The sequence below is a fragment of the Macaca nemestrina genome, chromosome 9 (genome assembly GCF_043159975.1).
Source record: "Macaca nemestrina isolate mMacNem1 chromosome 9, mMacNem.hap1, whole genome shotgun sequence".
NCBI classification, from domain to species: Eukaryota; Metazoa; Chordata; class Mammalia; order Primates; family Cercopithecidae; genus Macaca; species Macaca nemestrina.
Genome location: NC_092133.1, coordinates 85,690,122 through 85,715,180, shown reverse-complemented (window position 1 = coordinate 85,715,180; position 25,059 = coordinate 85,690,122). Strand labels below are relative to the sequence as shown.

The 25,059-nt window shown below is 46.3% G+C and overlaps 1 protein-coding gene across 15 annotated transcripts in view; it reads right to left on the bottom strand.

Moving 5' to 3' along the window:
• LOC105486657 (WDFY family member 4) overlaps positions 1-25,059 on the bottom strand; it is a 295,688-nt gene that overhangs the window by 249,717 nt on the left and 20,912 nt on the right. For 9 of the 15 annotated variants that reach the window (XM_071069969.1, XM_071069968.1, XM_011749639.3 and 6 more), the window contains 7 exons: positions 20,575-20,956; positions 10,735-10,849; positions 9,499-9,605; positions 7,246-7,380; positions 4,505-4,694; positions 2,916-3,105; positions 988-1,145 (listed from right to left, as the gene is read on the bottom strand). In XM_071069969.1, the coding sequence (XP_070926070.1) occupies positions 988-1,145; positions 2,916-3,105; positions 4,505-4,694; positions 7,246-7,380; positions 9,499-9,605; positions 10,735-10,849; positions 20,575-20,808 (1,129 nt within the window). In that variant the 5' untranslated portion in view covers positions 20,809-20,956. The remainder of the gene's footprint in view (positions 1-987; positions 1,146-2,915; positions 3,106-4,504; positions 4,695-7,245; positions 7,381-9,498; positions 9,606-10,734; positions 10,850-20,574; positions 20,957-25,059) is intronic. The other 6 variants (XM_011749632.3, XM_011749634.3, XM_024794380.2 and 3 more) reach the window with 2 other exon arrangements.

Sequence of the window (25,059 nt, the reverse complement as noted above, 5' to 3'; positions counted from 1 at the left end):
AAGCTGATAAATAACTACACTTTTCTGACCCCCCCTCCACCTTTTCCTCCAGCTTGAAGGTTAAGCCTCATTCTCTCTCCCCCAGAAGACACTTTGTCAGAAAGCTCCCTGCCTCCAGCCTTCTCTGCCTCAGATACTAGAGATGTTTGTGAAACTCCTCTCTGATTCAGGCACTCCCCTAAACCATGTCTGCGCCCCTATGTGTTACTGCATCCCGTCCAATGGCATCCAATGGCCCTTCTTAACCTGAACCCTACAGCACTGCAGCGTCCCTGCCTATATTCTGCAGAAGCTCTCACTGCCCAGACTCACCCAGCCATCCAGGCCACCATTTATTCCCCAGACTGTCATTTCTGCCTTTAAACTTTCTCCCTTCATTTCAACCTAGACATCCCACACTTATCCTTGAAAACTCCCTCCGGCAGGCCCTCTGTTCGAGGTTTCCTGTCTGAGCTGGGTCATGGCTGTGCCTGATGCATTTCTTAGCCGATTCTCCAGCAGACTAGGGTTCAGGGACATATGACAGTCTCTATAGAGGACTTTTAAGGAGCAGACAACTGGCTTATTCACACTGGCACCCAGCGTGGGGCAGAGTGCCTGCCACACAGAAACTATCCGTGCCTGCTAAATGAGTTCATCAATCAATCAATGTCTCAGAGTACTGAGAAGTCACTGACTCTGAGCCCGGATGGCTGCTTTAGGGCCATCAGTCCCCATTATATAAGCAAATGTTGCAGAGGAAATCACACCAGGGGTGAGGGAGAGAACTAGAGGCTGCCTCCGTTATTTGAGAGAGTCTTTGCCTTTATTAAGCAATATTTCCACTAAGTCTCACGGAAGACATTCATTATCTCCCCAAAGGTTGTGACAGAATCAGAGCTTACTGCACCATTGAAAGGTATGCAAAGAATCAGGAGAAGACCCTCTGTAGCCTTCTCAGGGCTCAGCACTGACTCTTCCGGTCACCCAGACACAAGAAGGACCCACCAGATGCCTCGTGATGAAACTTGAAGCCTTCAAGCTGAGGGTAGGTGACGCTGTCAAACACCTTCAGCTCTGACCTGCCGCAGGTCGTCAGCCACACCACCAGCCCAAGGAGCTCCTCCAGCTGCGGGTCCACTTCGCTCTGGGTCAGCCCATCATACCTGGGGGACAGACGAGGCCAGCTCCCTGTACTTCCTGGATGGAGCAGCCACATGCATGCATGGTGCTCTCGAGGAGACAGAGGCAATGGGGATCTACAAGCTGGGGAAGACCCCACAGGTCTGCACCTGAGGCAATTCAGAGGCAAGGGAGCGCCCTGGATAAACACCACTCTGTAGATGTCAGTCTTAGATCCAAAGAAGTGCATTTGGAACCTGTGAAAAGCTATGCCATCTGCTCACAGGAAGGTCACTTCCCATGACTGAACCCCCAAAAGACATGTGCTTAGGGCATCAGCAGATCAGGGCACCTCCCAAATGAGAGATGTAATACAAAAGTTCAACATTGCAACAAAACGGTGTGGGAAATAGTCGGACTTCCTTGTGCTTATTTAAAGGTTGAGTGTGGCTTTCGTATTTTAATTATGGGCGGGTAGGCTGTCCTGCTCCTCTTATGGAGAAGGGCATCTCAAGTCTTATTCCAGCCCTGCCATTTCCAGAGGAAAAGTGTTTGCAGTGTGACTTCAGTTAAGGCAGAAAGGAAAGCCAATGAGCCCACATGAGACCTTCTTGGCACTCCCTGGAACAGGTTCCTGTCCCCTCTCCTGCCTTCCACAAGAAGTCTAGGGAAAACTCAACACCCAATGAATCAAAAATTTGTTCAGGAAATGCTATGACACAGACCTCCGTGGGGATCATAGTCAGCTGGTCACAGCCCAGACCAATGCAAAACGTGAGGTGCCCAGAGGGGCATTTACGCTTAGTGTTCCTTTAGAGGAAGGCGCTAGGGTATTGCCATTTAATCACGTCCTTCTGGACACTCGGTGGACCAAGGGACTTTGGCCCCCTTATCCAAGTCACCGCATGTAGGCTCAAAGCCTGGCTCTGTAGCGAAGTGTGTGAAGTGCGGTAGTAGACGTACCCCTCAGAGGAGAAAGGTGTCCCATACTCGCCCAGCAAAGCCCAAGGGAACGTACACGGCCTTGCCATGAAGCAGCTTCCCCAAGATCAGTGGAGGAGCTTGGGCCATCAAGGCATTTCTTTGCATCCCTTGCTCTCTCTAATCCCTGGACCCCACTCGAAGATGATACAGGAAGGCAGAATGGAAGGCAAGGAGGAGCCAGCCCAGCCTCTGCTGAACAGTGTCTGAGCTTGGGTTTCCCATCTTTCAAGGATTTGAGAAAGAGGTAGTTCACTTAGGAGTTGATCCCAGAAAACACCAGTAGGAGACAGGCCACGTGAGACAGGGAAGGGAAGGAAACCAGTCCAAGAGCATTAGCAAGCAAGCGCCTCATGGGGCCACTGGAGATAATCCGTCTGGGGAGCTCTGGAGGCCACGCAGAGCAAGCCCACCCAAAGGCAGCTGTGCTAGGTATGCACCCGTTGGCTCCTTCAGCCATTGGTGAACAGCTGGTCCTGAGGGTGATTCATTTCCAGACCTTTCCAGTCCTCCAAGCACACAGGCAGGGCAGCTTACAGCAGTGCCAGAAGCCCTCCAACAGACGGGGCTTCTGTTTGGGTTCTGACTGGGGAAAATCAGGCCAACAAGCATGCAGGTGACAGGTGCCTACAAGTAAACTTTGTAAAACTACTGATTCTCTAAAGAAGTGGTCCCCATGCGTGTCTGCACAATGAATCACTTTTTCAAATAAGAGGTCTCTCTGGCCATGCTCTGTGGAGCTCTATCTATTTTTCTCCAAAGCACCCCAGTGATTCCGAAGACTGAGGCTTTGGTGGTCCTGTGCTCTCCCCGTACCAAACACAGCCACTTACCGAAGTAACACTTTGAGCAGCAGAGGATAGCCCTCTGAATTCTCAAACTCCAGGAACAGAGCCGAGGAGACGGGGTAGGAGTCCTTCACAAATCCCAGGATCAGGCTTACAGCCTCGCTCACCTCAGGGGCGGGGAGAGTGTCCGTGAGCCTGGAGAGGTTCTGGAGGGACAGCCTGACACAGTCTGTCGCTGGAGGAGGGAAGCACAGGAGAGACCTGCTGAGCTTGGAAGCAAGAGCTTTCCTGCCATGGTCGACCTACCTCCCCTACTCCAAACAATATGTCAAGACATGAATGGGAATTAATCCAAAACATGTTCTGCTGGCTCTTGGATCAAGAAGACTGCCCCAGAGAAAGTGCTACCCTGACAGCCACACTCTGCAAGCCCAGCAGGTGGCACAGGAGAGGAAGGCAGTCCCTCAGCCCTCTGTCCCTAATTCTCAGCAAGAGGGAGAGTCCAGGTCCATTAGGTAGTGAGATGTAAAATGCAAGACCTGAGCTCATCTCAGATCTTAACAAGGTAGTGCTGGAGCTGAGCAGAAATCAGCTTGATGAAAAGTGCAGGGGAGGATGTATGAACGTGTGAGGAGGCAGCGGGTGAAAAGATGGGGTGCTTTGGATACTGAAGAAGCCGGAAGATTGGAACACTGAAGTGTGGCCCACAGAGAGGAAGGAGGGTGTGGCCCATTCCTAGGAGGCAGGCCATGGGGCTTACTGGCTACCCCACCAGAGTGGTGTGGAGCCAGGGGAAGATTTGAGTCTGAAAAGAGAGGTCATCAGATTTGCATTTGGATGGGTCACTGTTTTTAGAAATCTCTCATTGAGAGAAGCCTCCTCTGAGTGCTGGGGAAGCCAATCCAGTGGATCAGAAAAAGTACCTATGAGAACTCGAGATAATGCAAGCTCAGCTTCTCAGCTGCGAGGACTCAGAAGAGCCGCAAAGAATCACAACAACCCAGTAAGATCAGCAGTATTATTATCCCCATTTTACAGATGAGAGAACTGAGGCACCCCAGTGGTTAAGTGCCTGAGATCACTCAGCTATGAGGACAGAGCTGGAGTCCAGTCCTGGCTGTCTGGCTCCAGAGTCTTTGGCCTTAACCCCTACACATAGTTCCCAGGGTAAAAATGAGGGTGCTGGAATCAGGCATTTTTAAGTTTGAAAGTGCATTCTCTTCCTCACCTGCTGAATAGCCCTGAAAAATTCTTCTACTGCTCTTAATGTCTATTTTCCCCATTCCAAAATGGCATTAATAGCCATCTCAAAGAAACAAGCAAGATAGTGTACAAACAGGCCCAGCACAGTGTCTGATGGGTAGTATGTGCACAGTGAGATCCTCTTTCCCTCCTCCCTCCAATGGAGCAGCAAAATGAACAAGAAAAGCACTTTCATGAAGGGAGCCAAGCCATGTAGAATTATCTACTGGACATGGCTGCTCATTCTTCTCTTCTTTGGTCCCAAAATTCTATACAGAGGCTGCAAGAGCATCCCAGGTCTCATTGTAGAAAGTGGGCCCTCAGCCTTTGCTCTGAGTTCAAGGGAAGCCCTTGCGTGGTCCACAGCCCACACCTAGTCTCCCGGGCCATACCCTGCAGGTACTGGATGATGCTGAGGTTCTGGGCCTTGGAGATTGCCCTTAGCACGCAGAAGGTGGGTTCCTTCCAGAAGCAGCAGCTGTGCTCCCGAAGGCAGGTCGTGGCAATCAGCAGAGACTGCAGCTCACTTCCTGAGAGGAGTCCCTCCAGGCCCTGAGAGTCACTGCAAATATTGAGCAACATCTGAAAAATAAGAAGATAAACAGCCAATGAGACCTGGTTAGGAAGTCTCCTTCCTGGGATGGATTTGTTCCCTACTTCTCTGGAGCACTGATGGGCATGTGTCAGTGGGAAGGACAGGATTGAATGGGGTCACCCTCTACCCCAGACCAGCAGGGTCAACAGAGCCCCTACGAAAGGGTGGCAGGACCTGGGGCTCAAATCTGACGGCATCAACCCTCTACAAATAATTGTTATCCCTTCCAAATCAGAATAATAAAGAAGTAATTGACTTTGTGTGTTTTTAATGGGGATACCAAAAAGTGTCACCCACAATTAAGGTATAGAATTAACAGGACCCTGTGCTATTTAAAAAGGGAAGTGTTTCAGAATTATTTGTTGACACTCAGACTCTACTTCTGCATGAAACCACGAGGGTGAGCATACAGCCTCCTAACTGGGTTCCTTGTTCCTGCCAATCCCTTTTCCTAATGGCTAACAGAGGGACTTGCAAAACCTCCCTCTCCACTTGGGATAAAATCCCAGCACCATAGCAGGGCCCATAGCATCCTGCATGGACTAGCACTGCCTTCTCACTCACTTTATCCACTGCAGCTCTCCCCTGGGCTTTTGGTGGTCCAACAGGACCTGCTGCCAGTGTGGCAAATATCACAAGCTCCTTCCATGGGAATGAAGGCATTTGCCCCTTCTAGTCTGATACATAGAGAAGCTGGGCATCATGGACCACAGCTGCAGGTCCCATTTCCCTGCCTCCCTTGCAGGTAGGTGTGGCCATGTGACCAAGGTCTAACCTGTCCCTGGGCTTGCATGGCCATTTCTCTGCTCCTCTCCACTTCCTCCACCCCACCAGGCCAGGCTACCTCTTCGGACCCTGACAACCCTCAGCTCTCTGGTTACATGCCATGCCCTCAGAATAGACTCCACTGATTCTCTCATACAAATCAGGGCCTCTTGCCATCATTGCCCAACACACCCTTGGCTTTACCTACATAGCACTTAAAAACTTGCTGACTGCTGCTCTGCTGCTTGGGCAACAGAGCAAAGCCTCATCTCTACTTTTTTACTTGCTAACTACACAGTTATTCCTGGATTGTTTACCCCTTGTTTGGCTTCTTCACCCTTCTGTCACCTTTCAAAGTGAAGCCCTATGCTTGCTGCAGTATCCGTCTGTCTGGCATAGAGCTGCGCACAGTAGGGGCTCCGTATATTTTTGTGAAATGAAGTAACAGAAACCCTTGAACAATGCAGGTATGGTCTATTCCCTGTGGCACACATTCTGTCCAATACCCAGAAGACCTCAAAGACAGACTCTGCACTACTTCCCTTCAGGGCACCTAAAAGCCACACAGTAAACATTTGTGAAAGTGCCTGGTGCAGCGTCCTGGCCTCCACTTAGAATATGATTGACATAAAAGCAGATGACTCCTACATTTCCACAAATGCAACTCAGAGGGTAACCCACCGTTAATGGAACCTGCCAGAACTCATGCACTACCCTCTGGAAATGAGGAATGGACTTGGGAATTCATCTAATGTGGATGCCAATGTGGACATGTGTGTACCATGGACAGCTGCATTTGGGACTTTACTGAACAGTCACAAGCACCTGCTCTGTGTGAGACATTGCAGACACTGGACACACAGCAATGGGCCCCACAGTCCTCCGTATCCTCCTGGGCCACACGGTCCTCCGTACCCTCCCCTGCAAGCTCAGGGAGCAGGAAGGGTTATCTGGAGAGCTCAGCATGTCAGAAGCTGAGAAAGCAGAAACTGCCCGGAAGTGGGCAGGGGAAAGAAGTGAGAAGTTAGTCAAACAGAAGAGGAAAGATGGGGAATGAGAGAAGGAAATTGCATTTGATGCTTAGAGGCCTGAGACGTCTTCTGAGAGGAGGGAAGAGGCACCAAGAACACGTAAACTCAAGTTTACTCAAGGGTGCCAATCCCAGCCCCATCCAAGACTTCTATGACCCCAGACCCCATGCTCACTCACCATTCCTCAATTTGTATGGGCCCAGGATTATAGCACTACTCACATACTGGGATGGCAGAGAGTACTCCTGGAAGTGACCCGTGTGAGACCATGGCACAGGGGTGGATACAAAACTTACACTTAGAAAATTTTGGCTACTGTTTTGCTACTGGGGCAGACTGTGCTTGTTAACAGAGGAGAAGGGGCTGAAGAGGAGGTTCCAGATCCCAGGGAGGATGGGCAGGATTCGAGAATGCAGACTGAGGAGGGGAGCTGGATGGGTGCAGGGAAGCCAAGTGCAGGGGCAGGGGACCACGTTTCTGGGAGACAGCAAGGGAGGGGACAGTGCTACAGGGACACGATGAGGTGCAGAGAAGAGGAAGCAATTTATTTTCCAACCATGTATACCATGCAGAGCATGAGGGAGGTGAGGGGGAGGGAAAGGGAAGCTTAGACCCTCTGGGAGAACAGCGGAGTTCAGGAACCTGGGCTGAGAAAGATAAAATCATCTCCGGGAAGCATTGAAGAGTCTGTCCCCGAAATGAGGTTTTGACCCAGGGAGTTGGAGGCCCTATTCGAACTCACCTGCACGAACATCCTTTGAACTTGAAGATCACTCTCAAAAAGCTCATCTTTGTCCAGAGGAAAGACAAAGAAGAGGTAAAGGCACTGTAGGAGCAGGGCTGGAAGCCCAGACTCAGCAACCCTGCCCAGCGTCTCCTGCAAGAGAAGAGCACACGTGAACCCAGGCAGCAAGGCAGCAGAAGCAGGTCAGTCCAGACCCAGGATCAGGCCCCTGCAGCGATTTCAGTGAGGCCGTGGGACAGTCCCTCTGGGCTCCAATCCTCAAGTGTGAAATGCTGACAACCAGAGAATGCACCTAGGGTGGCTGTGAAGATTAATTTTATATAAAGTGCCTACTATGTGCTCCATAGCTCCTTTATAAGATTCACAGAGGAAGGAAGGAAGGAAGGAAGGAAGGAAGGAAGGAAGGAAGGAAGGAAGGAAGGAAGGAAGGAAGGAAGGAAGGAAGGAAGGAAGGAAGGAAGGGAAGGAAGGGTGGAAAGGAGGGGAAAGGGGAGGAACTGTATAAATTAGAATACAACGGTTTCCTAGCAAATCATACTGGGTGACTGTGGCCCAGGGCCTCATGATTAGGAAGGGAAAGCAGTCCAGAGGTGAAGTTGATAATATGTGTGTGAACAACAGTGGTGAGGACCTAATCAGGCCCCTCCCCACCCTCTCATCTAGATCCCAGACAGATCTCGTCAAGGTCCAAACAGCACAATAGGTGATGACTGACAATCAGACAGCCAGCAACTCAACTAAACAGCTCAGGGCTGCCAGACAGAGGCCAAGAGGACAGGAAGTCTGCAGAGATGGAGACCAGCCTGCCAGGAGCTTCCTGGGATCTTTCTTCCTGGGGCTTTGCCTGCAGCTCCACCAGGATTACTGCAGCTGCACCCTCTGTGTGTGCATGTGCGTGCATGTGTGCATGTGTGTGTGCATGTGCGTGCATGTGTGCATGTGTGTGTGCACGTGTGTGTGTGCATGCGCACATGTGAGCACCTGTGGGGTCAATCTATGGAATGCTGTCCATGCAACTTCCCACTCCATTGGTTAACCTGACAGACATGATGGAGAAGTCAGAGAAAGAGAAGGACAAATGTATAATCTGGGCCAGGATCAGGACTAGATGCAGGCTGCTAGTCCTAGCCTTGGCCGTAAGGGTTTACAGTGCAAGATACTGTCCCCCATGTATTTGACACCTTATTAACCTTGACCCCCTCAGGGCAGCTCTCCCTGTCCTTCCCCCACCTCACTCCCAATGCATCATGCACAGGCAATGAAAAGCAAGCCCTTAGGTTGATGTGTCACCACCTAGACTGCAGAGAGTCCTTCCCCAGGGGCAGATGTGATGAGCCCTCGTGCTATGCTTCAGATGGCTGTGCCTGACAGTGGTGCAGGCAGTTTACTTGAAGAAGAGTCAGGAGGTCCTCCCTTCAGTTAACTTCCCAGATCAGGTACCACCCCTGGCCCCAGACAAGGGCTGTGTGATATGCTCCTATCACCCCTCCAAGCATGGCTGCAAATGCCCATCTCATGTCTGGGTTCATCTAGTGAAGCAGCTTTGGAACTGGGTAGCAGGTAGAAACTGGAAGAATTTGGAGAAGTTACACTGAGGGCAGCAGCCACCCTGATTCCCTGCTGTGTTCCTGGCACATGGTGGGTATGGGTGGGAAGGGAAGAAAGAGGACAGCCCTCATCTCTGGGTGAGGGCAGGACAGGTACCTACAGGGCACGTTGTTCAGGCTGACTGTAACAGGAAGAAATAAAGAACAGTGGCTCAGAGCATGGCTTCTGGAATCAGACAGACTGCAGGTGCACAGCGTAGGTAAGCCCACATTCTCATCACTCACTGGTATCACCGTGATCTGACTCATAGGGTCCTTGGGAGGATTAACTGATGATGTCTTGGACACACCCAGCCTTGCCCCACAGGTAAGAAATAGTCAATAAACATCAGCCATTATCAATCCCACACTAACCCCAGAAAAGAGGCGTTATTACCCCCAATCCTAAAATTAGAAATGCAACCAAGGGGCAGAAAGGGAAAGCAATCTGGCCACAGTTACATACAGCTTGTCAAGTGGGAAGGTGGGAATTTCAGACTCTGAAGTCCATGTTCTACACCAGAAGGGGAGGAGGGAGGAGAAATAATAAATCTGTTTTATGAAACGAATGACCCTTTTGGGACATGCCACCACTCTGTGCTAGACCTCCCTCTGCACCTGGATGAGCAGTGCCCAGGGCAGAGGCCGATGGCCTGAAACTCACCGAGTCTGTCCCCGTGAGCACGTACACTGACTTCAGGAGCAAGTGGCCATCCTGATCCACGTCCCCCTTCCTCCACAGCAACTGTCCAGCTGCCAACCGAGCTTGCTCTGGAAGAAAGTGTCACCAGCAGGGCATACAACGACCTGCCCACCCAGCTTCCCCTCCATCCAGGGCCCCCTCTTCCCAGGACATGTGCCTGAGCATCTGTAGAGGACTTTGGCATCTTTCCTACACATCCCCAAGGCCACCTGCGTCTCTACCAAACGTTCCACACCTTGCCAGACTAATCTCCTTGGAAGACAGCCTTTTTCGTGCCACCGTCCCTGTTTAGCAACCATCAGTGGTTCCTGATTGCCAATGAGTGAGAACAAGCTCCTTGGCTATCAGACTCCCCACAATCCAGAATCTTCCCCTACTTCCTGGATCACACAGTCCCTTATGTTGCAAGAATTCCTGAAATCTATACCATGCTGAGCAATTTCTTCCCCTTAGAATTTCCTCCTGACCCTCGGCCCTCAGCCACTGTGAAATTCTGCCCTGCCTCCAGGGATCAGCACACATGAGGGGAAGAATGCAAGTCAGGAGGCCCCACAAGAGATGCACACTTTGGCCTCTGTATCTTTTCAGGACCAAGAGCTCCACTGAACACACAGGTGCATCTTCAATCCTAGCACTTCCTCTGAGAGACCATGGTCCCCTGTGTGTTGTGTGTGTGTGTCTGTGTTGCAGTGGTTCTGTGTGTGTGTGTGTGTGCCTATATGTATCTCTGTGTGTAGCATGTTTCTGGGTGTGTCTGCATGTGTAGAGTGTGTGTCTGTGTGTAGTTTCTGTGTGTGGTCTCTGTATGTGTCTGTGTGTGTAGTATATGTGTATGTGTCTCTGTATCTCCGTGTGTCTGTGTGTATCTGTGTATAACATCTGTGTGTAGTGTCTGTGCATGTGTAGCATCTGTGTGTAGTGTGTCTGTGTGTCCGTGTATAATGTATTGTGTGCAGTGTGTGTGTTTGTTTGTCTATGTCTGTGTCCCAGAAGTAGCAGAGCTCCCTGACCCCTCTTCCCTCCTCCTGCGTTTCCATTGGTCCCCAAGGCACTCAGTGGCAAGGTGGGGCCCACTTCTCTTTGGCAGGCAACACTGTAGCTCCACGTGAAAGCAGAGAGGGGCCAGAGAGACCAGGGAGGGTGTGCAGGGCTGCACTGCTCTCTGTAGAGGGTCTGCCAGCACCTCCGTATTCTTACCCGCAGGCTTCCCAACAAGGGCCTTCTGGAGTTGTTGGGCAAGCTGGTCAGACACATCTTCAGCCAGCCTCTGGAGACTGGGAAAGCAGATGATCCCCACGGAGTGTTCCCAAGCCTGAAGCAACAGATGGGACTTGGTCAGAGATGGCAATGCCACAAGCAGGGCATGAGCACCACCCGCCATGCTGCCCTTCACCGGCCCAAGCTGACAGCTCGACTTCCTTTACCAGGTGCATACAAAAGGCCACCACGACAACTCACCCTCACAGCCTCAACCACCATCCCTACACCAATACGTCCAGATTCTCTAACTGCCCAGACATCCCCTTCAACACGAGCCCCTAAGACCTCAAACACACAGAGCCCAGTCCACCGCCTTCCCCACAGCTTGCTGCATCTGGTATCGGTGGATGGCCCTGCCAGGCGCCCGCTGTCCCTGTGGGAGAACCAGGACCGCCTCTCCAGATTTCTCCCTTCCTCGGCCCTCATCCAGCCCCTCCTGTTGTTCCTCATATACAGTTTCAAATCCTGTATAGATATCCCAGTTTTAGTCATTCCAAAAATTCCAAAAAGTGGGCTTGCAAGTTAAAGGGTGTGATTTATTTTCTAGTACTTTGGTACATATTTCTAACTCAGCTTCCAGACAAAGTTAACCAGATGAGACTCTCCAGGCCTCCCATGAGCGGACAGGTTTCTCCACACCCTCGGCAACACTGAGCATCGCTGTGCTCTTTCATCCTTAATGAAAAACTTAGAAGCGAAAAAATATCTCATCTCAGTGGCAACCTTTTGATTCCTAGGGTGGATAACCTTTATCGGGTTTCTTGATTGCCTGTTTCTTTTCTTACCCTATAACTTTATTAGGGATTTTACTATTATTTATTTAAAAGAGCTCTTTGTACCTAAAAAATGTTAGATGGGCCATAATATAACTTCAGTTATTTTGAGTTTGTCATTTTGTCTTTTAATTTGCTGTTGTTTGGTTTTGCTACACAGAAATCTGAAATTCCCATGAAATCAAATTTCTCAATCTATTCTTAAAATTTCTGGCTTAGTTCCAGGCTTAAAAGATTCTTCTCTAGTCCAGCTTGTTGTTTTTAATCTCCTCTTTTTCAGTTTCCTTAAAATGCTTTCTTATCTGCCCTTTCTGTATTTCTATCCCACCTAATCACCTTTTTCTGCAGACTTTTCCCCTTATTATCAGGATACTATTTAGTAGAAGTCAGGAGTTTTAAAATTCTGTTTGGAATGCCAGACTCATTTCAGAATTTACTCCCTATTTCTGTAGTAGCCCTGTTCGTAAGTCTGCTTTTCAGCCAAGTCGTTGGGCAGATGGCCTTTTCTCTTTGTTCTACTGTGTTGTAGAACTGGCTAAGCAGGACTAGCTAAGTTTCCTAGTCCTGCGATAAGAAAGGCTCATTCCAGACCAATGGTCAGAGTGGAGGGACTGCCCTTGGTCCAGGACTTGAGTTCTCGAGAGATTCCCTGTCCCTGCTTCCCACCAGGAAGGCCAGCTGCTGCGCACATTCCGGGCATCCATGGCCTCCATGGAAGGCAGTTTTGCTGCCCTGCTTCTACTCAGCACCACCCACCACCCACTTTCACTTAAGCTCGTACTCGAAGACCTGAATGAGTTCTTTTTTAATCTGAGCTCTTCCATCTAGGAAAGATAAGGAGGGCTTCAAAACCCAAGAGGAAAAACATTTTTAATGTGTGTCTTGCTGTGGCATTATGTTTGTTAAAAACAAAAGCCTTTTAAAATCTTCCCTTTATTGAAAGATACTATAAACAAAGTGAAAAGGCAAGCCACAAACTGGGAGAAAATATTCACAATGCATGCCACTGACAGAGGATTAGTATCCAGACCACTAAAAATAGATAAGACAAAAACAACCTGCTTTTTAAAAAAGAACAGAATAGACAACTGAAAAAGCAGGTCATTTATGTAAGATGAAATAAATAACAAATTATTAATGATCCATAAAGTGGACATTGAAACCTCAATATTTTATACTTTTCGGGTGGACAAAAATGAAATGCCTGACAATACCAAATGTAGGAGAATGGGAGGGATCCTGGAACCCCCATGTGCTACTTACAGAGTATCAGTTGGAAGAACCTTTTGAAGAAGGGTTTAACCTGATCCAACAAAGTTACAGGGGCACACACTCTACCACCTGGCAATTTCACTCCTAGGTGTATTCCCTAAAGAAATTTTGGCACATGTACTGAACAGGAAACATTTGTGTGGCATTATTTGTGGCTGTGAAAAACTGGGGAAAAAACTACTGAATATACATTGATAAGACAATGAATAATTTGTCGTATATTTATATAATAGGGTACTATATAGTACTGAACAAGAAATAGAGCTAGATGCATCAACATGAATGAATCCCAGAGATAGAATGTTGAGTGGAAAAAGCAAGTTGTCAAAGTATATTACAGTATGAGTCTATAAAAACCTGTAAGACTAGATTGAATGTTACTGATGGCTGTATATATAGCTAATAGAAATGAACATCCACCCAGGGAATGAGGCACCCCAAATTCAAGAGAGAGAACCCCATTGGAGGAAAAGGGAGGGGAACGATCTATTGAATGTGTACACAGGGAGCTTAGTTTATCTGAAATGTTTTATTTGTTATATATTGGTTTGTGAGTACTCATGTGTTTTGAGCAAAATTTTACGTGGATCTGAATTTTTTTCTACCCTATAAATAGACTTGGTTGGCGTTTGCTTATGTAAATTTTTTTAAAGTAGTGGGTTAGAACTTTGCTAAAACAACCAAAATGCTAGATTACTGTTAAACACTGTTGGACATAGCAGACCTCCAACACATACTTGATAAGTGAATGAAACGAATATGAAACCCATGATACGCAGTAACAATGACTAAATGTTTTGGGCCTCAGTGCCATGCTAAACACTTACACTATGCATTACACTTCCATGCATTAGCTCCACTAATCCTCAAAACAGGCCTTTGAGGTTTGTACTATTATTATGCCCACTTTACAGAAACTGAGGCTTAGCCGGAGTTTAAGAGAAATCAGTTAAGTGGCAGAGTCAGGGTTTGAATTATTTCACACACACATGCACATACCCAAAGTAGCATTGGCACGTCTACGAAACTTATGGCTGCCACCTGCAAGCCAGCTGCCACTCAGACATGTTAATCCCTGGAGAGAAAAAGTCCATCCTTTTGGCTTGGAATTTCTGTGGCAAGATGATTTCCTTCCCTAGAAATGAGAACTCTGCTATGATGTATTTCTAACAAATCCCTGCAACTCCTCCCTGCACTGACAAACCCCTCAAAGACCAATTTGCAGGCAGTTGACTCAGAAGCATCTATATCGTCTCTGGAGCAGTGGGACTCCAGGAGGCACTCCACAATAAAGCAAATTGGGCCACTGTGAGCTGAACAGTAATTGTACTCTGAGCCAGATCTCCCAAGGCCCAGATTCCTTCATGGGACCTCAATGGGCACTTCTGGAAGCTGCATTAACTCTTTCAGGCCACCGGGGTGCTGTTTGATGCACAGAGCCAATCATTTACTGAATGGTACCATGGGGACCCCAAAGAGTTAAGGCAGCTTCCAAAAGGCCCTAATTTTTTCCCAAACTGGGATTTACATGCTGGGAGAATATTGCTCAATATTTTTAAAAACTTTTATTTGCTAACATTATCTAAGCTGCACCATCATGCCTCATGGCTGTCCCTTCACATGGAAGAAAGAGAAAGAAAATGATGCTCTGGTCTCCAAAGGAAAATAAAGAATGGCAAAGCTCTAGGGGAGATGAGAGGAAAAACCCAGCTTTTGAATGACAAAGAGAACATGGTTGGTATTCCAGCATGAACAAAATGTCATTATTCCTCCATTACTGCAGAGTTTGTCAGGTTTGTCTTTAAGGGAGCTCAAAGCATTTCTGAGACTTTGCATGAAGTTTCCCTGCGAGTGTGATGCAGTGGACCCTCTCCTCTGTTAAAAAACAAAAACAAAAACAAAAAACAGTGCATCAAAACTTTGCTAAAATAACAAAACAGCAAAAGTGTTATTTCCCCAAGATTGGAATAAACCATGTTGCAGGCCCCACTCCAAGATGGGGTAGAGTGAGGAGTGGATAAAGAGGGATATTTACCCTTACTCTCCCCTCTGGACACCACACTTAAAAATAATTGTTGGTCATCTTTGCTATTTTATTTAACAGTGTTTATCTTTCTTCAATTATCAGTTAGATCCACACTTGGTTTTTACAAGAATGATCAATCATACTCAACATCATAAACTCTGCACCATTGGCTGACTAGTCAGCCTAGGAATGTGCACATATGCACACACACAAACACCAAAATACACTCACCTCTAAATACAACTAAGTTGGTGTTCATTTCAATCCCTCCGTACTAGGAAATGGATGTATTCCTTCTTGTGTTACCCACTTTTCCAGTTACCTGTTGTGCATGACAAACCACCCCTAAATTCAGTGGCTTAAAATAATAGCAATCATTTATTTTGCTCATGGATCTGCAATGCGGGCAGGGCTCAGCAGGGACACATTTTCTGTGCTCCACTCTGCTAGGACAGCTAATGGGAGCTAAGAGATCCACTTCCAAGATGGTGGGTATGCTCACAGGGCTGGCCAGACGGCGCTGGCAGTCAGCAGCAAGTGCAGCCTCAAGGTCAGGGCCTTGGATCCTCTCTACACAGGTGTTCACTCAGAACTACTTGGGTTTCCTCACAACATGGCAGCTAGACTCTAGGAGTGAGTATGCCAAGTGAGAGGCAGAAGAAGCTGTGAGCCTCTTGAGGCTGATGTCTGGAAATATCTCTTCTGCCCTGTTCCATTAGCCCAGTCAATACAAATCCATCTAGATTCAAGGGGAAGGGATGAAGATCTCACCTCTTGAAGGGAAGAGTGTGAGCCCATTCACAGCACCTCTAATCTACCACATCCACATATTTCCCTTTTCTCCAATGTGGCCCCACCTCCCAGGTTGTCTATCTCAGACATTGATAGATTTTACATTAATTGCTGAAGATTCTCTATTTTACTTTCTGCTTTCTCTCAAAGTCCACATTCTATGAATAAACCTTAGTGGCTACTTCTGTAGCTCTAGATTTCCCTATTTCTATTATTACAGGATATCTCTGTGCAATATGAGGACCTCAAGTGCTTTTCTTCCCCCAAAACTAGCACCTTCCCATGATTGCTAGAAGAACACCTTCTTCACTTGGTGTGAGATCATACGATGGGAAAGGTTCTGAAAAGACCAAACCCCAAGGCTCTTGGCAGGAAAAGAACAACAGTCTATTGAATCTTTCTTAAAAAACACTACCCTGCACACCACAGAAGTCATTGGCTCTGTGTTGCTTCCATGTGATGAAATAAAACTTCCTCCTTATCTACAACATCCTAGAGTCAGCAATCTAAACATCTTATGTGCGGGGGTGACATTCTTTCTGAGCCCAAGGGAAAGGTAAGGTCTTAACCAGGCAAAGCCATTGTCCAGTGAGTCATGAAATAAGGAAAGAAAAACCAGATCTGCCCCATCCTAGGAACCCCAGCACTGAGCAAGAACATCCAGTAGTTAATAATGCAGAGCTACAGCAGACTGCCCTGGTAACGTTCTGCTCCCAGCTGACAACTGGGGGACTTTGGCCAAGTTATGCAACATCTCTAAACCTCTCTTTCCTCATTTATAAAGCTGGGATAAAAATACTACCTACATCACAGCGTTATTGTGAGGACATGTAAACACTGAACGGAATGTCTGGCTAGCTAGTTAGAACCTGTAGGATATTACCTAGCTATTATCAGTGAAAGCAACTGCTCACCTGGGCATCAGGGTGCCTGAGTTTAAGTCTTGGCTCTGCCCCTTGCTAGTGTTGGAACCTAAGGCATCATTTCATCTCTTAGCCTGATTTCTAATATACACGTTGGTTAGTACAGGTCAAAGAAAGAATAGGGTGATATTAAAAAGAAATAAAAGAAAAGGGGAAAAGGCTAGGTTGGAAGGAGCTGACCCTAAATCAGGACTGAAACACCCTTCAACGTGCCTTGGCTAAGAATTCCTTGACCTAACAAGAAGAGTGAAGAACCGTAGGTGAGGAGGGAACCTGCTGTTCTGGGTGAGAATCCCATTTCTCACTCTTCCCCTCAGGGCAGCTCCCTTTTTGGGTTCCAGTTTGTTGAGATTCCATTGGGTTCTTCCTTATTACCTAGACAGTAGCCAAAATGTTGAGTAGGTTAGCACTCCTGCAGCCACTCTTCACCTCAAGAGGCCGTGGGGCTGGGATTCACTGTACCACGAACCAAGCCCACCTTTGTGCTTGCCTAGCAGTTACTGCAGATTCAAGTATAAACAATGACAGGGATAGGGGAAAGTTCAGTGCTCTGTGTTTGGAGGAGTCAGATATGAGAGAAAACCAAACAGGCTAACGAGAAGTTCTTCTCTGGGAAGAAGATGCCAAAGAAGTAGCTCTGAGGGAGTCTGATGCACAAGACAATGCCCATTGTCAAATCTCAAAACTCACAAGGCTGAAGCTACCAGGTGACAACAACTTAGGAGAGGCACACATAGCTGTCAGCCTGATTCACCCAGCCCCAGCTACAACACAGATCACCCCTTCCAATCAGAGTCTAACTAATAAAGAGGCTGGGGGTCAGTAAGACAAGACCCCACACCACAGGGACATGGCCTTTCTGAGCAGAAGTGACAATTCAAAATCCCTTGTGTGCATTGCTTTGGAACAAAGAATATTCCAAATCATCTTAATTAATTTTCTTTGGGCCAAAAATGAAGAGAGTCAGGTATAGAGTTGAGCTCCATCACACATGGGAGTTCGGGACTCTTTTGTTTGTACTCAGGAGTCTCAGAGCCCAGGCAGGGTATGATTTCAATGAGAACCAATACATGCATAAGGCTTTGATGTTAACAGCCACATTCCAGAAGTGGCATAACATTTTAGGTTCTGTTATTTCCAAGGGGGAACTTCGTGGAAAACCTTAAAGAACACTGTTTTATAGTTATAAAATTCAGAACAGAGTGCTTACAAGCTTATCTTCTTACACAAGGGCCTATATTCTAGTAAATGTTCTCAAGCTGCATCTCAGGTTAGATTTGTTCTGCACTACACCTGAGAAGAATCTCCCATCTTCCCCATCTTTCTTTCCACCACCAACTCTGAATTAAGAAGGCTGAGCATTCTGGCTCTGGCAAGGTTTTATTAGTCGGAACGTAATAGAAACAATGTTTTGTAGGCATGTAGGACTTAATAAAATAATATTAATATTAAGGAAATTATGAGAAGCCTATAATATTCTGCCTCTACAGGGTTTGCCAGAGGTGGTCTCCAGGGATCCAGAGTAGCAGATTGTGTCAGCAGTTTGGGGAATCGTGGTGACAGGAATCTCAAATGCTTCAGTCCATGTGCAGTAAGTACCCTGGAGGCTGGTGGAAAAGTAATGGGAATAATGTCTACTTTCCATGAGCTGTGGACTTTATAATCATTGTCTTGTCTTACCCTCATGGTTTCTCCTCGAAATGCTATTAACTCTACTTTATGGGTAACTGAGGTTCAGCAATAGTTGGTAATTTGCTCAACAGCACACAACTAATAAATAAGTGATGCAGCCAGGACTTGAGCCTTGATCTCTTTGACTTGAAAGCCCACATGTTCAACAACAGGGTCATTATGCCTCCATTATCGGGAAGAGGACAGGGTTCGGGAAACAAAGATGAGTATCAAGGTTCACTTATAATAGTAACACTTAAATATGGAGTCACAAGCTCACATGCCTGTATGGTGACATAACATTCATTAGTAATATGGGATGAGTAAAATATGTTGGAATGAGCTCTGAGGTTACCTGGGGAACCCCATAACCCTTCCCATATAACTGTCAGTATTAGGTCTACCAAAATTTTCAAGATAAATTAGAAATCTGATTTTCATATGAAAGTTTTCCATTTTGAAAAAAAAATAAAAAATGGCCACTAATTCATTCTGAACCCCTGCAGGCCAAATGAAACACACAGTGTGCTATTCGATGCCCTCTGCTCTGGGCCACACTCACCATGAGGGCAAACCTCTGTCTTCTTCACTCCTATAGCCCAGGCCTTAGAACAGAGTATAGGAGCTTAATAAATATTAGTACAGCAAACAAACGAATTCTCAAATAAACAATAGGGAGGTGAAGAAGAATCAAGTCCTGGCTCTTGGGTGCAGAGTCCTTTCATCAGACCCCGGGCTGCCCATGTGGGTGGGAACGGTGCCACTGAGAACCAGCAGCCCAGTAATGGCTGAACTCATCCCCATCACCAGTGACTTGCACTGGGGGCTGGGGACTGCTTATATTGTCCCTTCCATAAGACAAATTTGACCTGCGAACTGGAGTAAGACTATCCCACCTCCCAGAATCTGGGGTTGTCAGGGCAGGCAGGGCTAGGGCTGAGAAACTTTAGCTGTCTCTCCTAAACTAGCCCTAGTTATGCAGTCTGTGAAGTGAGATGAATGGGACTACAAGTCCAAAACATGAGGAAATGATGAATTAATGGAAAGTGAGTTATTTGGCAACTTTTTAATGCTAAGTATGCAATGCATCCTATAAATGTGTTTCCAAGAAGATTCTAAGTCATCTTTGGAAACCCTTAAATATTACTGATGAATAAGTTACAGGAAATATATTCACAAAGGCATTTACCAATGAAAACACGCCAAAGCCTCCATCTGCCATAGTCTACTTTCAAATGTGAGAGGCAGCTCATGTTCTCTCTGCTTTGAGTATTTTGTAGGTATACGCTTTTCAAAAATAACCCCAAATCCATAGTCAAGTAAACACTAAGTCCTCATAAAAAGTGCTTTCAATGCTACAACTAGACTTCAACTATAAGGCAGACCTCACTGGCAGGAGTATTGCTCCCAGACAACAAAGGAAATCCCTTGCAGCCAACCTGTCACCAGCAGCCACTAGCTAGAGTGCAGACCCAGTAGATACGCTGGTTTCCTTAGTGGAGCTGTGACCAGGATGTGAGTGAAGCTCTGGTGCTCTCCACTCATTTTATCTCACTTTGCATTATTGTTACTATTTGATGCAAGATATTCTGGCTCTCCCAGGCCTTGATGTTGGCAACCCTGGGGTGCGAGGTTGCCAGCCACCTGCGTGACTCTTGTGTCAGGACATACCATCCTCTCTTCCCTCCAAAAGAAGCTGGCCTTATTTCTAGCTCCCAAACTGGGTTTGTGGTTGAACAATGTAATATTTTTTAACTAAAGAGACAGTATTACTCAGAAGCTAACTGTCTGTCCTTTCTAAGTCCCTCTCCACCCTAGAAATGAACCTTACTTGTCATCTTTGGCATGTCACTCTTGCTAGGGTCTTCCCAAAATTCATATAGTGACATTTTAATCTCTAAAGTAATGGTCTCAGGAGGTAGGACCTTTGGAAAATGATTTGGCTCTGCCCTTTTGAATGGGATTAGTGTCCTTATAAAATAAGCCTGAGAAAGGCCCCTCACCCCTTCCACCACATAAGGCCATGGCAAGAAGACACCTTCCATGAGCCAGAAAGTAAGCTCTTATCAGACACTTAATGTGCCTTAATGTTGGACTTCCCAGGCTGCAAACTATGAGAAATAAAAGTCTGTTGTGTCTAAGCTACCCAGTTTACGTCATTTTGTTATAGTGGCCCTAGCAGGCTAAGACAACTCTCCCCTGAGCAACCAATCAGAGTCCACTTGTGATGACATTAAAACCACCAACTTCACTATGCAATCATCCCAGAAGTGTCCCAGAGCACCTATCACCTTACAGTTTCAAAAAGAAGAACACTAACCTTCAGGAGCAGGGGGAGAAGACTCAACAGGCTCTTCTGACGCTCAGTGGGGCTCTTGTGAGTCAATTGCTGGTATTCCAGAAACTTCCTTTCCAGCATGTCCCAGAGAGCTGTGGGGCCAGGGGACTGCCCTCCACGTGGGACATCAGGCTGCACAGCAGCAAGCTGCCCTTCACTTTTGGAACCTGGATCTTCATTTCTGTCTTCAGCCTTTGAAAGATCTTCTGCCTCCATGCCGTGGCAAAGCAGATCTGAATTCAGAACAAATAGAAGTGAACACTCCTGTCACATCACTTCCTGATGATTCTGGCCGTGGAGAAGGTACTGTACTCACTCAGCCCAGTTCCTATTGAAGATGGTTCCCCTAAGAATCTGAAACAGACTAAAATAAGGAAGACTTTTTAAAAAGGAGATTCAGATTTAGATGTGATTAATACAAATTCACAATCTAGTGTGTGCCCAGCACTGTGGGATCTTATACACAGGACTCAGACAGACTCTCTTACAGCTACACAGACAGATGGGTGCCCTTATTCTCTCTAGGTAAGTAAGGAAACTGGGCCAAAGGCATATAGGCAGCTAGACATCAAGTTGAAATGCAAACTTTCACACTAAAGCCGGTTTGTTTGTTTGTTTGTTTGTTTTTTGGAGGTTGGGTTGTTTGTCTTTTCATTTGTTGCTGCTTCTCTTTTAAAAGGCTGCATACATAAAAGAGATGTAAAGAGTTCACTGGTATTTGTAGAGGCACATAATTCTATATCTAGAAGTTCCTTCTATGATGGGTCTGTAAGGATAGATTCCTCATTCTAAGCATTATTTGGTTTATACTCGACATTTTTAGGGTATTTTGTTCTCAAAATGACCCTCTAAGTCCCCAAGCTTACAGGAGCTCATCCCTAAGTGCACACAGGAGCAGTGTTTGCAAATCGGGAACCTCAAGTCAGTAGGCACAAGAGCAAAAACTTACATGATGAAAACAGCCAAGGGCCAATTCACCAATAAGTGACCTCCCAAAGGTACACACCTTCAAAAGTTGTCATTCAATTATGACTTACACCATAACATAGGATAGTTTGTTGTTTGTTTGTCTGGAGTTCAGTAAACTCTAAGAAGGGACAAAAATGTTCAGGCTCCCTGAGTAAAAGCCCTCACCAAACTCAACATTACCACGTAGGAAGCCATCCAGGAGCCCAGCAGGCATTCAACAATCACAAGGTAGCAACCAGAGTGACATAAAGAAGTGGGTCCAGCAGTAGTGGGGTTACATCATGCTTTGTTTTTAGCCCAAACACACACTCCTTGCAGGCTAAAATGGAGTTTAGCCACACGTCACCAGCAAGGCTAACCGGCCCCTCTCTGAAACCCTCTCACTCTTTATGTGTAGGACCCAGCCTGCCCCGACTCCTCTTTGAGCACACAGACTGCTTACTCTCTGAATTCGTTTTCAGAAATCATTTTCTTATTACAGAAGCCATGTCAGTTCATTTTCAAAAACCAGGAGGAAACCAAAAATCAGGAAGAACATAATGCTTGCCCATACCCAGAAAACATGACTGCTGACATTCCAGCTTCTACCTGTGAATATATAGTTTAGTAAGAACACGATCATAATAGTGTTGAAGCAAACTTTATTTATACTTTTGCTTTTGTTGGGCACTGGGATGGGGTTTTGTGGGGGATTAAGTCATTTCCTTTGAGGGGCTGACTCTAAGGGGCAGGCGGTGGGTGGAGTTGCTCACATCCCTCAGCCTCTTCCCTGATCTGGGCGGGCTCCTCTCTGGCTGTGTTCATTTATTCCTTTATCACCAGGATCTCCATTCTCCATTTGCATTTGCTGTGTCCCCACCCCACCCACACTCCCGCTTGGTGAGTATGAGTACACCAGCATGGAACTTAGGAGTATGACACACAGCACCTGATTTCCATCCGCATACACTTAAGTTAGCGAATGCTCTTCTGCATCTTGTCTGCTCTTACTCTTTCACCCAGCATTATGTCTTCAGACTCCATGTGATATGTCCACGTGACTCTGTGTTTGTCAAGTTCATTTCCTCTAACTGCTGCCTTGTGTTCCAAAGTAGGCATCACATGCCTATTTTACTTGTTGGCTTTCTCAGTGATAGATGGCTGGATTAGCCACAACATCCCGTCCTGCACACAGGGCTGGGGTGGACATTCCTGCGTGGGTCCCTTCACTGGGCTCTCATGACTGACTCTGGGTATGAAGGCAGGGACAGCAGAACTGAGTCAAGGGAGTATGCCTGCTCAGTGCAACTAAGTTCCACCAACTAAGACGCCTCCAGAAAGCTGGCATCAGGCCATCTCCCACACAGCATCTGAAGGCTCCTCAGTGACCTCATTACCACCCTGCTTGGCATCACCCAGCTTTCCAGTGTTTGCAATCTGATCGAAGGAAAGAGCTCTCACATTGTCATTTTAATTTCCATTTCTCTAAGTTACTAATGAGTATGAGCACTCCTTAACATGCCTGATAGCCTTTTGGCATTTCTCCTCTGTGAATTAACTACTCATAACCTTTGCTTATTTTTTCCTTGCTTGTCTTTCTCTTGCTGCTTTGTGAGACTATATCTAGAAGCCGGTCCTTTGTTAGTTTTAAAAATTGCAGACATTTTCTCTCAATCCATTTTTTTAATAAATTAGTCCACAACTTTCTTTGTAGTCAAAACAGCACATCATGAATATTTTCCACATTATTTAAGATCCTCAACACCTTCATTCTTAATGGCTACATGGTGGCCATAGAGTAATGTTGCTTGTTTATTGAATAAGCCCTTACACTTAGGCACTTAAATGATAACAAATTATTCAATACTATAAAAAAATACTGTAATGACAATTCTCATGTCTCAGTCTTTTATATATATTCATGATAAAATAACAAATCCTAATCCATTCCTGAATTTCTAAAAGGAAATAGTTGGATCTAAAGGTAGATAAACTTTCCAGCCTCTTGATCCATATTTCCAAACAGCTGCTCCTGAAACACCGATCCTATCAAGGGACAGAGAGTCCTTCTACATAAGCTTACAAGAGCTCAAGCTTCCCTATGTGTAATCTTTTTTATTACCATTGTTTTAACCCTGATGATTTGACAGGTAAAATAAAATCAAAAGAAAATGCATCTCTATTGTTTCTCACTGCTCACTTGCTGCAGAGTGAGGAGCTGAGCATGTTTCCATCTGAGGTTCGGTTTCCTTCAGAGCTCCCTGCAGCTGGTGTTCTGGAGGCAGATTCCAGTGAGTTCTCATTTCATGGGTTCCTTGTAAGAAGGTCTCAGCTATTCCCATGGCTCTAATTACCCCTGAGAGCCACATATCCACTAAACATTAGATCTGTGAAGGCAAGGATATTGTGTCCATAGCAGGGGCTGGCACAGAGTAGATTCTTAATAAAATGTTATTGAATAAATGAATGAAAGTACAAATGAATTCGTGAATGAATTAACTTATGCGCTGATGGCACCCAAATCTCAATATTTCTCTCTCTAGCCTAGACTCCTCTTTGGAATAAGTTCATTTTTCCCACTCCAAGATTTCTACTAGGATTTCCCCAGGACTCTGAAAGCCACTATGTCCAACCAAACTGCCATTCTTAGCACCAATAGAGTCAGCCCTAAGTCACGGTAACAGCAAGCTTAATGTTGTCTCTACCATATAAAGTTCATTTTGTGGCCACATCTGCAGGTTCTACTAACTGACTCCATCAGTAAACCGTATCTGAGGACCTGCTAACATGCCCCATCTTTAGGACCAGCAAGTGGCAAGTCAAGTGAGTATCAGGTCAGAATATGAAACTGCGATGGGTCGGGACTTAGCTGGAGATCCAGAGGAAGGATCAGAAACCTCCCAGCTCTCCTCTGAAGTGTGCAGAATCCACGTTTACTGAAGTGAAACACTTGACTCACCTTCACTTGAATCGACAGAGATTTTTGATAAACAAGAATTTCTAACAAATGCGGACCTGTGAAATTGCGTGGCATCAGTATCTGACTCAAATGCTAAGTTGCAGCTGCCCCACCTCCTGCTCATCTGCTGATCATGCCACACCTGCTCCAGTTTTATTTGAAAAGAGAAGGAAACAGGGAGTAGCCTTGCAGGCCATGTGAAGAACAGCAAGAAGAAACCACTCTAATCCGTCTCATTCTCAAGAAGTGCCCCACCTACAAGCCAGCAGCCTCTTCTTTCTTTTTTTTTCCTTTTTTTTATGTGGTCACTGGAACTTTTATTTTGTTTATTACGCTTTAAGTTCTAGGGTACATGTACACAACTACAGGTTTGTTACATATTTCTACCAGGATTTCCCCAGGACTGCTGCACCCATTAACTCGTCATTTACATTAGGTATATCTCCTAATGCTATCCCTTTCCCCTCCCCGCTTCCCCCTCCCCATGATAGGCCCCGGTGTGTGATGTTCCCCTTCCCGAGTCCAAGTGTTATCATTGTTCAGTTCCCACCTATGAGTGA